Source organism: Pelmatolapia mariae, linkage group LG12 (genome assembly GCF_036321145.2).
Source record: "Pelmatolapia mariae isolate MD_Pm_ZW linkage group LG12, Pm_UMD_F_2, whole genome shotgun sequence".
Taxonomy (NCBI): domain Eukaryota; kingdom Metazoa; phylum Chordata; class Actinopteri; order Cichliformes; family Cichlidae; genus Pelmatolapia; species Pelmatolapia mariae.
In genome coordinates, this window is record NC_086237.1 from 12,052,571 (window position 1) to 12,071,504 (window position 18,934).

An 18,934-nucleotide genomic window follows, 5' to 3' on the forward strand; every position below is an offset into this window, starting at 1 on the left:
ACCGCATGAAAGCATATGCATAATTAATGACACTAATCATGGCTACTAGAGCTAGGATCCTGGTTGTGGTGCATCCTGTGTAGTGACACAGCTTATTCAGAGGACTGAATCAGGTAATGTTATTTGTGTGCCCAGTGAGCTGCAAAACATCCTGTGTGAAGGGTACATATGCTCAAATTCCTTTGCCAAAGGTTGACATGTGTATGTGTACTTGACCAAAAAAAGTCCTGTTTTTCTGAATTAGTAAAATAGTAAGATCGTAATTTTTAAAAATGGCCTTCTTGTTCTGAATTCACACAATATCTTAAAATCTCAAAAGAGCCTCCTTTGACTTGAAAGCTTGATTTCATTCAGAATAAAGACCCTCTTGCTTAGATTGCTGTTTTCTTTGGGTACAGATTTAAAACACTAACACTGGGAGATACCAGCATCTTTGTCTCTTGAACAGTTAAAGCTCTTGGTTCAGTTACAAATGGAAAACATTAATTTTGTATGTTTTAAAAGAGGGACTCCCCCCTCATGTACCTCACAGTGGTTTGTTCCACTGCCTACCATTCCCTAAAGGATGAACAATGTGTGAGACACTATTTTCCTACTTAGTACAGGTAAATATGTTTACCGTTGTAACCAGACTATATCTTATTACAGCGCCATTATCTGACTTGTGCTTCACTGGGGCCCCATACTGTTAAAGGGCCGCTGGAAGCTGGAGGTCTGTGCACATTAATAACTTTATAACTCAATATTCAACTGATTTTGTTTGGTTCTTATTTTTGATATAAATTTATTTCCCATGGATCCGTCCACCCTGTTTCAAAAACTATGGATATGGCCCTGCTTCTGAGCCTCCACATGGCCGGGCTTAATGCATTTTAGACCCATGGCCTTATAGAGCTTACAGAAAATGTCCAGTGAGCGGCAGTTCTCTGGGTGAAAATGCATCGTTGATGACAGAAGTCATAAAGGTCAGAGGAGAGTAGTCTGACTGCTTTAAGCTGACAGGAAAGCAACAGCAACTCTGTTACAACCAATGTGTGCAGAAGAGCATCTCTACACTATGACATGCAGAACCTTGAATCAGAAGACCTCAGTCAGCTAAGAACAGGAAACTGAGGCTACAGTTCACACAGGCTCATCAGAATTGGACAGTTGGTCAGATGAGTCCTGATTTCTCTGCACGTTCCTCATGTACACTCACCGGACTCTCCCCATGTTTTAAATTATTATTGTGTTGAAGTAAATTTTAAGTTAATGTTAACATTCCTGGTGTAACAGAAAGCATTTTATCAGGAAGGTGATTTCACTACCACGATGGAATACATTTCAGAATTTTGCTATCCCACTTGGTATCAATAATCCACTCAGTAATTTTCATTGAAAATATTTCTTTGGTTGAAAGGTAGTTCCACAGTAAAATGCTCTCTGTGAGCATTAAATGAAATTCCGACGTGAGTGAATAACCTGGGTGGATTCATCACACATGATATAAAACAAGACTCGGAGCAGAGCAAAGCGTTCTTTCCAGGCATGATTTATTGAAAACACACCAAATTTATATTCTACAAACCAGTATTTTTCCGTTATGTTTAACAAGCGTAATAATTGCCTCTGGGTATTAGTAAAATTAACATACATTCTGTCACTGTGGCATCGCCTCTGCTCGCTACGAAAGCATTAACAACTGTACTCCTCTAGGAAATCAAACCAATTCTTCCAACGAGTCTATCTTTTTAAAAGTTTATAATACAATGTAATAGAGGGCAGAAAGCCACCAACAGTCTAAACTACTCAGGGGCTGGGAGTGGGTGAGGGTCGGGCTGGGCGTGGTGGTGGTGATGATGTAGGATCCATGAAGTGATGAGTGGAGTCGAGGGAAAAATGAGAAGAGGGGCTGACAGGGGGGGGAGGAGAAGGTGAACATAGGGAATGGAGAGATGACAGCTGAAGGGGAGGAATAGAGTTTATATAAAACACTTATCTTTATCTACCATGGAAAAGGTTAAGGCACATGATAGGTACAAACACATCTGCTACTGAGTAGTACAGTTACTTTATTTTGACGGTCTTGATTCAGATATATCTACACAGGTAGGCCAGTTTGATTTAATGTGTGTGTGTGTGTCCATGTTCATGGTTTTTTTGTAAATGTACATAAGGGCAGCACATCCACAAAACCAAAATCCCCTGTTTTTTGTTTTTTTTTTAATTTGTGTAAATACAACTCCAGATCCTTTGGTTGTGGTACTGCGTAGTGCAGTTAGGAACAGACAGTCATGTGGGTCTAATGACAGCACACACGTCTGAGGACACACACACACGAAAGGGATGCTGGGTATTATCATGTTTTCTTTTTTAACTTGTGAAAATAAAATTTATACAATAAGTTGTTTGTTTGTAGTTCATTGATTTTTACCACAACGTACATCTTTGTAAACACTGTGTAAAATATGCAAGCTTCATAGAGTCACATACGTCACAAAGAAAAGTCAGACTTTAACGCAGGCACATGCCATTCGCCTTGATGACGCAAGAGTGATACAACCTCAGATTGGATTCTCTTCCACGGCCCTTTTCTTGCATCTCAGCTGCCCACCCTGTAACGCTGTAAAAATATATACTATATGGTCAAACTTGATGTTTGAATTTGTACAGAGGGATGCAACCTTCTTTTGTTGTTGTTTTGCCTCTAACCCCACCTAATCATCCACCTGCACACTCTTCCTGCACACGAAGGACTTAGTTAATATCCGAATGACGTCACACACAAAAAAAAGAAGACAAAATTTTAAAAAACAAAACAAAACCTGGCACTTGGAAAGAATAGAATATAAACATCTGTACAGATTTTTCTTCATGCTCACGACTGAATATTTCTCTTTAAGATGCACTGGTGTCGGAGAGTTGATGGTACTTGCTTGGGGAAAGAAACGCGACTTTCATTAACACTGCCACCTCTTATCGAGCTGTGTGACCTCTGACCCCTCCAGAGAGATGAAGTCAAACACAGATGCATCGCCTTCATAAAGAAAACTGCAGATAAATTTTGTTTTTCCTGTAACATTTTTTTTTTTAAACACAAAATATAAATAGGTGATCGGCTGTGTAACGATAACTGACACACATTTAAGTTACGTGGTTATTTCTTGCTTACAAACATGATGAACTTCTATCAAATGAGATGTGCTTTCCAAACAATGTGATATTAATATACAACTAAGAAGTCAGTAAATGTCATTTTCTCCTTCATTTTTCTTTTTTTTTTTTGTTCCTTTTGAGCCTAATATACATTTATATAAAACCCCCCCAAAAAAACAAAAAAACAAAAACAAATCCTTTTTGGATCCATCTTTCCAACAAAAAAGAACTTATGCCTGTCTTTTCAAAAGCACAAATCATTTATAAACAAAATCTCTTATATCCTCTTTAATACACATCACTGACATACAGCAACCAGCTGGGAAACCATGAAACTGCATCACTACGCAAACCTGGTGGTTACACACGTAATCACGGCTCTGTGAAGAAAAGTCGACACGCCGCCTGGCTCATTTGTGTCGACCACAGTTAAACAGGAAGTCTTTGTTGCTTTTGTTTCCATTTTCTCTTACTTTTGTGATGCAGTGCAAACAGAAACATCATCCCATGTACTCACTATGTAACTTGCCTTCCTCCAGACTAGAACTTGCAGACTCCTCAGACTTTATAAAAATGGACATCAATCACCAGTTTGACACATTTGATATCAAAGCAAGGCTTTGAAATAACTTTATATAACTTTTTTTTTCTTCAAAAAACACAGTGAACCCAAATGGATTTTAAGTTCATGGTGGGTTCTGCTGGGAGTACACGTTTTGCCACTATGCTACAGTTCTTCTTAGGCTTGCTTTCTTTCCTTTTCCATCCCATCAAACGAACATTCGGTGACCTTCAAACACATCTGTTCCAACCCATCACATCAAAATACCAGAGTCTGACACTCACCACAACCTACAAAATTTGATGCAGGCTAAAATAAAAGAACATTTTATTCCTCCATCAGGTTTCTCTCCAACACACATCCCATTTCTCCTTTCTTTGCTTACTTCACTTTCCCCATCACATATCCATCGTTCCGCCGGCATCGGCCTCGGTCTGTTTTTTGTCACTGGTTGCGCTCAACAAGAGTCAGAACTGTAAAATTCACATGATGTCCAGTGGGAATGTTGATATGACAAAGTAGTAGGAGTAGTCTCTTTTTCTTTTCTTTTCTTTTTTAAATTTTATTTGAAAAGCATGACTGAATGCTGGCTGCTGCTGGGTAGTTGCCGTTGTGATCGTTATTTTTTTGTGAAATCCCCTTTATCTGTACAAAGTCCAACTCCAAAGATGAGTTCCATGTGAAATGGCAGTGGTGATATGGGAGATCCTCTTCTAGCTTGGCGTCACACAGTTGCTATTTTAAGCCTGAAGCACATGGACAAGAGAGACAATCAGTTTAAAACAACAGTAAATGATGAGCTTCAGTACAAATCCCCCCCCCCAAAAAAAACACCAAAAAAAACAAAAACCTTATCAGTGATAAAAATCTGAATACTTCAATTTTAAATTATTTAAAGGACATGGCTGGCAACATTTTATATTCCCACTCTTGTCTGTAGAGCCCATTAAAAGACAAAAACTAAAATGTTGTCTTTTTTTCATTTAAAATAATTCCCTGCTCAATTTTTTGGTTTTCTAGCTTTTTGGTTTAGTATTTCTGCTCTTACAAAATAGTTTCCACTCATAAGTGAAAGCTACTGAACTCCATATGCTCCAGGCACAATCCAACCACTAGACAGATTTTGTGCGAGTTCGTGAATTCAAACCAGAGGCAAATGGAGAATTTTAAACTTGACAGCCAACATCAGTTTTTCTTTCAACGTTTCTATGTTTTGCTTCCAAGTAGCCAAATAAAATCATTACAGCTTTAACCACAGCTTCACCTTAGTTCACTTAGTGAGAGTGAAACCTTTGCAATTGCAATTAGGAACGAAACACTGTGTCATAAACAGTGTTTTTAGCATGAGTTTTGCTATTTAAGTCATATATCCAAATGTTAGTGTTAGGCCACTATATTTGTATGTAAGATAAGCTACTGTATTTTGACAGCATTCAGCTCTTATTACTATGAAAAAAAACCCCCATATGAGTTAAGTTATTATGTTTGCAAATTCTTTAGCTAACTAGCTTGCTAACACATCGCTAACAATAACTTCATTACAGCAAACTAGACATATGGTGCCTAAATTATCTTGTAACCAAGAAAATATTAATGTTTTTAGGGACCACATGTTAGCATTTCACTACTTGGTTCTGTATCCTGTGTAGGGATGTGCGCAATTACTCAACTAGGCTAGTCGTCTAGCTGGCTAATTGTCGCTGTTGTCACTAGTCTGTACCAGACTTACTAGAAATTTAATGTAATTGTTAAAATTTTAATTGAGGCCAATGCCGTAAATTATTGTGTACCAAATGTTAAGCAGCCATCTGCCAGCAGATGGCACAATGCTGTTGAGAAACACGATAAATCTGTTAATCCAGGCCTCATCTCTTTGTTAACACTATTGATCGCTTTCTCCAAAAGATGGATGGGCTCTCCCTTAGCAATAGGGTGAGGAGTTCAGAGTAGAGTTGCTACTCCTTTCACACCATATTTAACATCAGTTTAAGTGTTTTTCTTCTTCACTGTCTGTCTAGAGAATAACGTGTAATATTGATAATGCAGGATGCGAGGTGCTGCACAGTTAAGCAGCATGATTCATTATTGTAGAATGTGAGGTAATGGTTTAAAATGGCTTTGTTATTAGTTTTTGACATTTTCCATTAAACGTTTCTCAAATTTAAGTTAATATTTGAGTGTTTCTTAGTTTTAGACTAGTTGGCCTGTCTAATTTTCCAAGGTTAGTCAACTAAGAAATTAGTCACCAGGTGCATCCCCCTAATCCTGTGGCATACTTTTATATCCTAGTATTTAGTATTTAAGTATTTAGAGGACATGACATTGTCTTCTGTCACTGTCCCTGGATGGATGTGTGTCTATTATAACACATAGCAGTAAATAGCAAATTTGTGCATGCATCTATCTCAGCTGCTAGTGTACTGTGCAGGGACATCAGTGGGACAACAAGACAAAAAAATATCACCAGCCATTTCCTTAAAAATATCACACCAAAACAGATTTTCTCAGCGTTGAAACAGCATGTTACTATTAAAAGTTGTGAATGCTAATTTGAATCTCTTTCTTGTCAGCAATCATATGGCATTATCACAGCACTTGAAAAATTGTGTCACTCTTAATGCGTCAATCATGTCAATCCAGATGGAGAATGGAGGCGAGAGACAGCAAAACAGATGCTTAATGTGCTGTGTGAAATCCTGCGTGCGCTAAATGAAGTGAAGATGACTCACCTGATGATTCATCCTTATCATTACCTGTAGCTGGAAATTACAACAAATACCAAAAACCATACCATTCTATCTAAGATCTAGCCTTTGAAGTATTTCCTACGACAGTACGTTGGATGGAGATGAAAGAACTGAATGGCCAGTGATGAACGTGACTGAGATAAAATGCTGTTAACGAAAAAGGCAGTGAGGTCTGACATGAGGATTCTAGCAGAGGAGAGGACGACAGCAGTGAGGCAGTTACTGAAGCTCACCCAGATCAGCTTAAATGGTCAATCACACTCTAAAGAAAACTGTTGCTAATGTACTGTAACTAGTAAATGCACAGAAAACACACCCAAGTTGTTCCATACCATTTCTTGGATGAGGAACTGCTTCTTCTACCCAGCACATTTAATGAACTGGGTATGCCTAGAGTGTCATTTCCTGACATTTGTGTCCTCCTCTATTTTGCTTTACAAGGAAAACGAACAACCAAGTAACATCTGCTTTAGGAGACAGGCTGGGTGGCAGCTGGTACGATCACACAAACTCTAAGCAGAAGACTTTAAGTGGTGTCTGGGACAGTTTTTTGTGAAAGCGTTATTTTGTCTGTGCCTTTCCGGTTGTTGGATTTCAGTTTTGAGTTCTGTGACGGTGACGACACCAGCAGAGCACTTTTGGCAGCACACTGACAAAAAACAAAACAAAACAAAAACTGGGTATTGGTTGTGTAACAGTGTGACACCTACAGGTCCTAACCAAGCATCCATGTTTAAGGATGCTACTAATGTACGGTACATGACTGTTTAGAGAGGCTTCTCATGAAATATTTATCTCTAATGGTGAAAAACAGCATTTCAACAAACAGTAGTAGAGATGTGTTTGATTCTCTCTCTCAACCACAGAAAAGTTTCTTTCTGTAACTTACACACAATATGATAATCTAAGTTACATAAGCCTATTTGAAATCACTCATACCAGAAATTTAAATACAAAACTTTCAAATCATCTACTTCAGATCTTAAAATATATCCACTCGGAATCGTATCTCCTCTCCAAACACAATATATGGGAGTGCAAACTTGTGTGGGTTCCTGCATATTATACACACTGGTTTCTGCCATCAGCTTATCAACTTGCATGAGTTCTTTATCTGAAATCGTCTCGCTTTGACCCGAGATATGTCGTGTACGACAACTGCAGACATAGTATGTGTGTGTGTGTGCGCATATATCTTTTTCTTTTTCCTTGCTGCTTTTCATTAAGGCATAACAGAGTCCCTGGAGGATCTCTCTAGAGTGCAGAAGAATGATTCCCCTTCATCATTTGCTGCCAATTTCAGCAAAGACTGTCAGGGGGAAGCAATGAGTGAGGATAGGTCTACATTTGAATGAGACGGGTGGTGCTGAATTGTGAACAGAGGACCAGCACCACCCTTGTTTTTATGTGATACAGAGCGTAGAGGTTTTTTGGGGAGGTTTAAATATTAACCATTTGTCTTCTTGCACTTGCAAATTCTATGCAAAACAAATCCTCAAAAGTTGTTTACAATGTCATTTCTATGCAAAGAAAGAGGTGATTTCTCCACCTGACTGATCTGGGTGCAGGGTGACAGCAAGTCTACATGTGTAGACAAGTGTGAGGGTGAGAGGAAAACAGGCAGAAATGAGGAGCAAACGGAGGATGAAAAGGATGCAACATGAAAGGTGCGAGGAGTTTCTCCTGTTTGTGATTTCAATTTTTCAGACCTACCATGCATGCATTTAGACCCAGGAGTCAACAGGCTGGGGCTTAACATCACAAGCGTCCACCAGACTGACTGCAGGCCTGTTACTCCTGATATAGTGTTTCCTATTTGTGTCATTCTGTAGCCAAAGGAGCACGGGTTAAAAACAAAACACAGTCAAACATAAAAAGAGGTCAATACATTTCACATGTACACTCCTGCTTAAATACACATGCATCCAAGATCAGAGAAGCCAGTGTTAGTTCCCTGCCTTGAGGAAAGCTTGGAAAGAACTCGGGTTGATTACAAAACAGCGAACCAGAACATGCAAAAGAAAGAGGGAAGAGAGCGCGTTTTGGTAGCCAAGTTGCATTCAAAGCGGGCTGAACACCTCTGGGAAGTACAGGCAGCAGACTTAAAAGACAGCTTTGGAGCGATGCTAGCAGGCCTGTACACTCTGAAGACAAACACAACTGTTTGCTGTGATTACCGCTGCCTTCTGAGCTGAAGTGTTTGCGCTTTTAAGATGTGACACTATATCTTTAGCTCTAGTTAGCCTAAATATAGTTGTCACTGAAATATACTTCAGAAGCTGCTATACTTATTGTTGTTATTCTGCCTTCTGAATGAATGAGAAGTTTAGCTTTACTTCCTTCACTCAGCTGAAAAGCCTGAAACCCAAACTGTGATCGGTCCTATTATTTGCCCACGGTATGTTCACCACTGCTAGCAATAATGGTGTCATTAGTCAGCACTTGACACCTATATTCTTAAAAATCTGGCTTTAACTCATTTAAATAATGTCAGTGTAGGGGAAAAATCTGTTTAAATCAGAGGTGATGATAGAGCCTGGAGTCCAGCACAACTTTCCTGCTGGAACGCCCAAAACAAGAGTATTTTTAAACTAGATTGTCATTCTCTTAAGGACTCAAAAACAACTACATTTAATAAATGTTAGAGAAATTTGTTTACATTTTGTGTGTCTGTAAATATTGGCCAATATATTAAGTGACCAAATATCGATCTAAGAGCCCACAAAATAACTTAAAACTGACAGGAAACTTTCAGACAACTTGACATAGTGATGTAGGGTGTGATTATACGTGCTACACTGAACACATCCGAGAATAAGAGGTGGGATAATTTGAAAACTTCAGCCACAGAGAGCAGAGAAACATTGCTTTTCCCCATTACAGTGACATCCTGAATATGAACATACATTTTAAGAAACATTTTAGTCCTCAGATAAGATAACACAGAATGCAAGGCCCAACTTTAAACCTATATAACAAATAAATAACAAAGAAAAAAATAAAAATAAAATAAAAAGTTTACTCTGTAAGAAAGAACATGCGCCCATGCTCAATCCAACAAACTTGCCTTACAATAGCTTACAGGTAGTTTATGATAGCTAATGCTAACAAACAGGCAGGTGTTTGGTACTGGCATAACTGAGGCAGGTCACCAAGTCTGAGGCCGATCTTACACTGCCATGTTTGTAGTACTGCTTAAAATACCAGTACTGTAAAAATAAAGTTAATGATCTCACAATGGGCCTAGGTGCCCTTTAACCTCCTTCTGATTAGCTGCCTGTTGCAAACAAACTGTAGGCGGTGTTGCTTCTGTGCTCACATCCTGAGCGATGTGTTGAGATGACCGTCAGAAGGACATCATCTCTCTGTGACATTATAGAGAGCAAAGAGTAGAAGAAGCTGTCTGAAATGAAGCACAGCGCTGTGAAGCCAGAAACTTTGGCTCACGGGGATTACTTACACGTACACTGCGCTCATTATCTGAATGTTTGGCTATGCTGAATATAAACATCTACAATTTTAAACAGCAAAGAGAAAATGAGGAGCAGCTAAGTACACATGAATTAAAAATGGCTACACTGTAATTTTATGCACCTTAAACTATGATACTGTTACCCACTTCACGCAAATATCAAGCTAATATTCTAGTTGGACTTTAGATAAAAACAACAAAACTACATATTTTAATCTGAAAGGTAAATTTAAATCACTTTAACACCAAAATATAATCACGTGCTAGTTTTGGAGAAACAAATATGTGAAAATACATCAAACATCTAAGCTGAATCATTCATTTTTGAGCCTCAAGGGCCAATCCCATCCATATTGTGTTAACGAAGATGAAAAATAAACAGCGTAAAGTACTTGAAAATCATCTGATGCATAAATGCCATCCTCTGAGGCCACTAGCCCGTGACTCTGCTTTGAGGCTGGATTGCCGATCAGCTTAACACGCTGTTGTGTGATATGTGTGTATAATCAGCAGACGACCATTCGATAACACGGCGGTCTGTTCATCGCCAAGGCAAGGGTTGTCTCCACAAGGAGCACTTGTTGGCGGTTCTTTTAATCAGTCTCAGATTAATTACTTTACAGACTCCAAATGCTTACACTCAATTAACTGCTAGCTCACAGATCTGAGGCTGTCCACGGCGCTCAGCTGCGGTGGCACTATTAGCAGAGAGCGACAACTTCCAGCCTCTTAAAAGAATCGATAGGATTAACAGCCTCTAATGAGGACCATCATTGAAAACAGAAAGAGAGAGGGAGACGAAGAGGACGTGATGATATTTCAATGAGGCATCATTATCTCGTTGTCTATTCCCTGTTACCCCAGGAGATCAGAAAAGCTCTGTCCATACCTTTAATGGTTCCCGTTCTGTCAGGTCCACCGAACCGTCGCCGGTCTTGTATTTGCAGTCTTTGTCCCTCTGGTCAATGGTAGAGTAACCATCTAATGAGGTCAGAGAACAATTGTCAGATAATTCCTCTGTTTCCCTGATTATCATTGAAATGAGACAAATAGTTTAGAAATGTATTTTAAACTGTGTGAAGAGGCAGCTTTTCTGAGTGCCAGGAAAGAAGAGGAGACTACACGTGCCTCCAAATTCTCAAGTCTCTTTCACACATGAACTTTGGATAATTTAAATTCTACAGTAGTCCTTTCTCACGTGTAAGACACGCTTAAAAGAAAGCACTCCATGTGATTTAGGTGAGGGAGGTGCTGGAGCAACGTGTAGAAGACAGGACACATGACGCCCACCTGCTGGAGGTGAATGCACTGGAATATTAACAGCACGATGTGCACACGACTGCAACCCGACATCACACAGACTAGTGCTAGGGAGCTAGCTAATGCCTGATGTGACTCTGTCAGACATTTGCATTCTCACGTGCACCTCTGCTGGGAAAGTCCTAGAAAAGGTCAGAGCTGCAGTGCACGTGTGAAAGCAGTTTCTGCTCCTATAAACCTGCCAGTACCCGTGTTACTTACCCTCAGTGCATCTCAAACAAAACACATCAAGCAAGTGAGATATTAAGCGTGTCCTTAGAACAGGCCTTTAAATGTGTTTTATGCATTCTGTAGCCTGGGGCATTTTATTTATCAAGTCTCAGAGTAGAAGATGTCACTTCTAGGGGTAATGCTGTTTTTAAAGTGTCTTGCATTTCGCTTAGTCACATAAATCATCTAACTAAATCTACTATATGCAATATAATAAGTACACTAACAAAAATAATCAGCAGATCACCAGTTTTATCTTCTTTGGACTAAAGGCTGTACATAAAAGATGGCATGGCCTTGGGGTCTCAAAAGGGAGGCCAGTGCGGAAATGCCTTAAACTTGCATTCTCTTCAATTAGGAGAAGAAAAAGTTCAAAGTTCAAACTTTCTATGGGTTTCAGTGTTTACTGTACAGTCATCATAACCCATCACCCATCAGTTCAGTAAATGTTTGTGATGAGGTAAAAATGTGCATTTGAGTTTTAAATACCATCATTTTTTTTTTTCAATTTATTGCTTAAAAATGTTTTCTGTAATTTATTTAGATTTTTCGGGGGGTGTCACCCTGATGTGCCGAGGGTTCTGAGTTCTACCTTCTTCAATCAGGAGAAGCACTCCTCCTGATTAAAAGTCAGCACAGAAACCATCATAAATAAGTCTCAAATTTTACTTTGAGGTAAGAGAATATGTAGTCCTGATTTAAATATCTGCACAACTCCTCTGCCGATTTGTGAGTTGCTTTATAAGGAACATCAGCATTCAATAACACAGAGTCGAAGGTACTTTCAGTTGCTCTCTTATTTCCCAAGGGGTCCCCCACAGTGGATGGATGAGCATGTTTGATATGGCACAGATTTTATGCCGGATGCCCGTCCTGATGCAACCCTCCTATTTGTAAAAAAATAATCTTATTCTCTGACCATCAGCGATCACAAATGAATACAGGAGAAAGCTACAAAATAGTCAAAGTTGCAAATTACATCTTTAAAACCAAAATGAATCTGCTCTTTAAAGGAAGCACGGTGGAGAATCTATCCTGTGATATTCTAAAAGTATATTCATTAAGTAGTAAGAGAACAACCCAAATCCTTTGGTGTTGAGCTTGTGATACAGGCCCAGCTTTGTACAAACATCTTGTCAAGAGAGGGGTCGTGCATACAGCATCAAAAAGCATCATGTCTGAAGCTCGGTCCAAAGCAATCATACAAAGTTGAGAGGATTTAGTGGGCAAATTTTCAGATTAAAAAAATATCTTTGACGTCAAATCAGAGGATTGGACTCTGGAGTCAGATCACAGGAGAACTAGCTCTTCTTTGGCTAAGGACTATCATGCAGTCTGGCTCTTACCTGGGCCCAGCTCATCCATAGGTATCATATCACCACTGCCACATTTCCTGGTGCCTGAAAAGCATTCATAGGCCATTTGTACAAAAGCAGCACACATACAAACTGAGTCACTGAGCCAATGCTGATGCTGCTTTTCAGGGCGATGGTTCTCGGCCAGTGATTGAATAATGCAAACTGAGAGTGGGCAGACATGAGTCCCACGATTCATATGAATGTATGGATGCAAAAATAAAGAAAAAAAAACTGCTGCTATGCTGCTGACTCCTCTGTCAATGAGATGTTTGTTGTTGGGCCAACATACTTCACAAGTCCCCTTCCCACCCCCTTATACACACTGCTGTTACAGAAAACCTCTATCCTAGCACCTTGCAGATGCAGCCATACACGCTGGCTTAAAGTTGAGGACATTTTCTTTATCCCTGACACCATTACGCCAGTCAAAAACTCAGTCTCTATAAATCCAGCTCTTAACTTTTTAAAATTCTTTATTAATGTTTTTCTGGACCAAGGTTTTTGTTAACAGCAGCAGTATGCTTTCTGAAGTTGTAGTTACCATTTTATGTGCTTTGTTTTTTAACCGCTATGGACAAAAGCATTACTGTGACATTTCACACCAAAGCGTCACCATGAGGAGGATGAAAGTAGAAGCAATGTGCAAACACTGCGCTTCAATATAGCCATGAGGCGGGGAAAAAAGCATACATGTCCCCAGCAAGTAACACACACTGAGTCAGATGCTTGCTCCAGTAATCATTAGCACTTGGTTTGAACCTGCTTTGAGGACTCCAGGGGTAGGGTTACTCTATGTAAATGTCCACCAATAAACATGCTGTGCTAATGTTGTGCTGTAATTTGGGTATGCAGACTTAAATAGTGACAATGTTCTATTTTAATACTTTTATCAAGTCCAGTGGAACCCCCCCCCCCCCAAAAAAAAAAAACAAAAACAAAAAACTAAACCATGTTATTAAGAAGTTACCTGGATAATATTTTCCTTCAGTGTAGTAAACATGGGACTCCTGCTACCAAAAATGACAGCACATGTGTATTCATCCCTGGCAAAAAATAGTCCAGTAGTTCATTTTGTATAACATATGACAGGATCTACACTATCCAGCTGATGTTTGTAATTATTGCTTTTTTTTTTTTTCTTCTTTTTTTAATTGAACTGATCAACTTTAGTGTATTTTAAAATATTAAGGTCTTCACATGAACCAGCTTAGTGTGAATATGCACATTTTTTTTTAAAGGAGATGGGTTGCAAAGCGGCCTGGAGATTTGCACTAAATATAACCATGCCAAAGCATCCTAATTAGTACTACCTATATCGGTATCAACTAAGCCATTAGCTGTTAACCTCCTAGGACCTGGCGTCCACATATGTGGACATCACATTTTGGGTTGTCTAGACCAAAATACTTAATTTTGCTCTACAAGGGCCGGATATCCACTTACAAGGACATTATACTGCCACTGTTCTATCGAAATTTAAAGCGAATGTCCTCATATGTGGATCTTATTTTTCTCAGGAACAAAAATCAGGTAAAAAAAAAAAAGAAAAAGAAAAAATCACATAACTCTTTGTTTTTACATAGCTCAGGTCCCAATCAGCCCAAATAGCAAAGAGAAATTAAAAAAGCATGCCATGACAGAGTTCGGGTCTTAGAAGGTTAAGGCCTGGGACTTCTATCTGCTAATCTGCCACGACTACTAACTGAGAGTAAATTCATGGTCAGCATGACAGTGAGCTCACTTTCAGTTTTGGAGTTCTTGAAAATGGGGGAGGGGGGCACCTTCTATCATCAGTCTGATGGCTTGTTCCCACTGGACGGGTAATTCATCCCATATAATGGGGAGCAAATTAAAACATCTGCAGCTAATGAGACTGTTCCCATTGGATGGGTATAAAATATAACTTGACAACTTGAAGAGGCAGAGATTTATCATTCGCTCCTTGAGGTTGACAGAACAGTAAAAAGCAAATCAGCAACTTGACAAAAGGGTGCAAGGACCTTAAATTAAAAAAACAAAACATATGGAGGCTATATGGAGTAGTTACTGCACACATGAAACACTAAAAAAAGGATGTAGCTACTGTCTTTATTTTCATCTTAGATTTTTGAGGATTACACATGTGACAAGAGACCTAACATTATTCATCTCGTTCTTCATGAGGTGAATAGGTGGACTACTTTCTAATGAGCTACACAACAATGTCACTGAAGTGGTCTTCATTTTCCCCCGACCTAGTCCTACCCCATTTAGTCCTCGAAACAGACACAAACAGCAGCATACACTCTACCACACACGCACTGACTGACCTTGGTTCTTCTCCATCAGCGGCAGAGTGGTGTCATCGTAGCCCGGCTTGCCGTTCTTGGTTGCTTTAGGAGTGGCCGTCACAGTGGGCTGAGAGAGGAGAGGGAGCAGGAAGCACATCGTAACGTCATAATACAGATCAAACAGTTCCCAGTATGGAAAGATTGAACTTTCTCACCTAATGTGGGGTACGAACTGAACGCATAACAATTCATAACATTTTACGAGATAAGTATCAGAAATTAATTATGTTGTCTCGATGATGTAAACATGATATTGGTAACAGCTTGATTCAAGTTTTAGTCGGTGGAGATTTATCGGAAATTATTTTACAATGTCAGGAACGGAAAACCGAGCCACTCTCAAAACTATTTGAATGAAGCTGTTTACAAAACAGTCTTTCAACCTTCTGAGCGAACAATAACAACACTCTGGATTGACATTAATTGTAAAGGACGACTTTGGTTCCATACCTGGAAGTGGCTTTTGTTCCACCCGTCCTTGGTCAACGCGTTCCTCAGCTCCTTATAACTCCACACTGTCTGCAGCACATGGGAAGCTGCCTTCGTTTCACGTGCTGATTGGCTGAAGAGGGCGCCCCCCATCCAAAAAGGAGGAAATTAGTAGAAGAAGTAACTAGATCAATTAACGTCAGTAACCTCACCTAATCACAAAACGGTAACAGCTGGGCGTGCTGGCCAGGCACCGCTGCAATCAATCTCTTCATTCAAAGACTTTTGAGTTCCCCGGGCAGTTTCAGGGTCTAGTTTTTAATTCACAGCCAGATGAATACACATTGCCTTTCATTAGCTACCTCTGAGCCACCAGTATTAATTATATGTGGGTGCGAGGGAGGGGGCTCACTTCAAAGAAAGCTAATCTCATGAGGCTGAGAGGAAACACTAGCTATTTGGTTTGTGAATGAACTATGTATATTCATGCTTGTTAGAGTGACTCTGGATGATCAATACATCACCGCACAAGGTCGGGCCTTTGAAAAGTGCATTTAAAATGTGGTGCGCCTTTATTTGCAGTGAGTAACAATGTGGTTATATAAGACACCTCTTGAAAATATCAGCCTGAATATCTTAATTTTGCTATTAGTTGCTGAGTACAACTGAGACACCCACTGTAAGAACGGCCTCCACTTCTAAAAGCCTGTTTATTAATGTGAGGTGGGCAGCGGTGTCTGTAGCCAAGCTTGCGCAGTCACAAGACGCGTTACATTATTAATCCTCCATGAATACTAATATGAAGGCTCATGATGAAATTGCATACAAGGTCATACTATAATTATGTCTCAGTAGTATGGCCACACCTCATGCAGAGCTTATATGGATATGAGCATGCTGCTTCAGTTTGACTCAGTGAAGAAAAGGGGAAAACAGTCATAGAGCAACGTCAATGCAATATTTGTCCGACTGTACTTAAAAAATCTTACCTGGTCCTATTGATGGCGACCAGTTTCTCGATGGCCTGGGCCTGGATGAGGGAGCGTGCGTTTTCAGAGCTGTCGGTGACGATCTCGTGAATGGTATTGAGGATGGCCACCACAGTGTCCTCCTCCAGGTTCTTGGCTGGTCGCTGCTGACCGCTGGGCAGGTTGCTCACCAAGTCCCGCATGGCATAACTTCCTATATGGTGAATTAGTGTTTAAGGTTAACCAGGTGACAGTGACAGGGAGAATAAGAGTCAAACACAAGGCACTCTGAGAGCACAAACCTCCAGCAGCTCCCTCCCTGGGCAGTATTTCCTTTTTAGGAAGTTTCTAAATTTTAAGGCTTTGTGTCAAATTTCCCAAAATAAATCATTAAGCTGACCTCGGAGACTTTGGTGGATGTAAAGCTAATTTTAATGGATTAATATGACCCCACTCTACAGTGTTACAAAGTTTTATCAGAATTCATTAAAAAAGTTTGTGAGCTGTTGTGCTTATAGTCAGATGGATGACACGCATGCAAATGCTACCAAAAACACAACCTCCTTGGCTGAGGTAATTAACATCTTCAAAATGAGTAATAAATTAGGTTACATCTTAGCAAGTCAGGTACTACTGAGTCTTGTGAGTCTCGTAAAATTGCATGAATAGAACAGTTTGTCCAAAAGATTGCATTTAATAATTGATTTGTGTTATTTGTTTTTAACATTTTTTTTTAAATGTCAGTTCTTCTTTAATGACACTCAGATTCCTACTTGTAACACTGACATGTAGGAATCTGAGTAATGAAAATACACAAACTCTCAAACGCAGCAGCTTCACATTTTCTATATGCCCGTGAATATAGTGACACCCTTTCTAATGTGATTCCAGACTTATGAAACAAAGTCTACAGTCCTTTCATGTAAAAATGCTTTCCCAGCAATTTAAGGTAGCGAGATGAACGGCGTATACGATGAGATGCAATGGGGGGAGCTGCGTCTGAGTTAGCTTTGGATGGACTTTGAAGGCTTATCATAAGGAATCTCTATCAACAAATTGGAGGTATAGAATCATAACTGCATTCCCACCAACTAATGGTCAGAACATGCGGGCATGTTAGAATTATTTTATGAAAAGACTTGTTAGCCTTTTAAACAATGTGGTTCAAATTGTTCACAGAATAATAGCAAACCTTCATTGGTATTACTGCAGTAGCCATCCAAAATAACATCAACAACAACAACAACTGTGTGGCTTTGCTAATTGTTTGTACCGATTAGATCCTTGTTGCGGCGGTCAATGGACAGGTTGCGCAGAGCGATGGCCACAGCTCGGACCACCTTGTCAGAGTCAGAGCGCAGCAGCTCCACCAGGATGGGAAGACCTTTCTCCTTCCGCACTGTGGCTCGGATGTAGCTGGACCACTGAAGGGCAAAAGAAGGGCATGCTGTGAGTGCTTTTTATATTCTTTAGAATTTTATATAAGTACTTGAATCAGCCCTAATATCACATCCTGGATGTGGATGTGGATCACATCACATCCACATCCTTTCATTTGAGGCCCCGAGGTAAGTCCCACTGAGGAGCCTAGTGGAGCTCTGTGACACCAGCACAGAGGGCGAGGACACTTCTGCAATATTCTCCACCCATGCATGGCCATGCACACTCAGAAAGTCGTTCTGTAACTACAAGGCAGCTCATCGCTGCTCCTTAGGCATAAGTAATTCACAACATCACACAGTGGGGCTCTGAATGGACATGTGATATAATTTGTCTTAATTTAAACATCAGTAGATTTTACTTCTCATTTTTTTGTAACATGAAACATTAAGCTTGACATAAAAGGGTTTCTTCTTCGGAGTGCTGATAACCCAAGAGATGTAATTAAGCAGAGGACAGTCAAAGCTGAGCCACCAGGTGGCAGTAGTAAGCCTTGGAAATCAGGGAAATCTTCCCTGTGGTACTAAGCAGAAGCAAAGAATGAGGAGGATTTCAAGTAGAAGCTCTGATGTCCTCTGAGAGAGCAGGACACTCTTTGTCCAGCTACCAGATGTGACAGTCTGGTGTGTTAGCAGCTCTATAGGTTACTGTTAGCCTGCTCAGGCGTTCTGATCATGCTTACTGGGGAAAACATCTAACCGGAAAGAGTTTTTCCACCTCCAAATATTCACCTTAGCTAAAAATCACTACATCTGAATTATTAAAAACACTGAATGAGAAACTCAGAGGTGAATCTGATCTAACGAAACAAGAAAAAAAAAAAGAAATCAAGATTTCAGGTGATTTTCCTCACGTCTCCGAGAGCTTTTTGCTGCTGATGAAATCTGAGGACTGAAAGATGTATTTACAGTCTGACACTTGGGTGTTAAGAGAAGAGCTTTTGCGATAATGCTGCCGTGGGCT

General features: G+C 39.8%; 1 protein-coding gene across 7 annotated transcripts in view; it reads right to left on the bottom strand.

Moving 5' to 3' along the window:
• Positions 1-1,515: 1,515 nt before the first annotated feature.
• Positions 1,516-18,934, bottom strand: part of arvcfb (ARVCF delta catenin family member b) — a 256,754-nt gene continuing 239,335 nt past the window's right edge. For 6 of the 7 annotated variants that reach the window (XM_063488912.1, XM_063488911.1, XM_063488910.1 and 3 more), the window contains 7 exons: positions 17,805-17,955; positions 16,553-16,745; positions 15,585-15,696; positions 15,114-15,201; positions 10,806-10,897; positions 8,158-8,270; positions 1,516-4,443 (listed from right to left, as the gene is read on the bottom strand). In XM_063488912.1, the coding sequence (XP_063344982.1) occupies positions 8,169-8,270; positions 10,806-10,897; positions 15,114-15,201; positions 15,585-15,696; positions 16,553-16,745; positions 17,805-17,955 (738 nt within the window). In that variant the 3' untranslated portion in view covers positions 1,516-4,443; positions 8,158-8,168. The remainder of the gene's footprint in view (positions 4,444-8,157; positions 8,271-10,805; positions 10,898-15,113; positions 15,202-15,584; positions 15,697-16,552; positions 16,746-17,804; positions 17,956-18,934) is intronic. The other variant, XM_063488913.1, reaches the window with a different exon arrangement.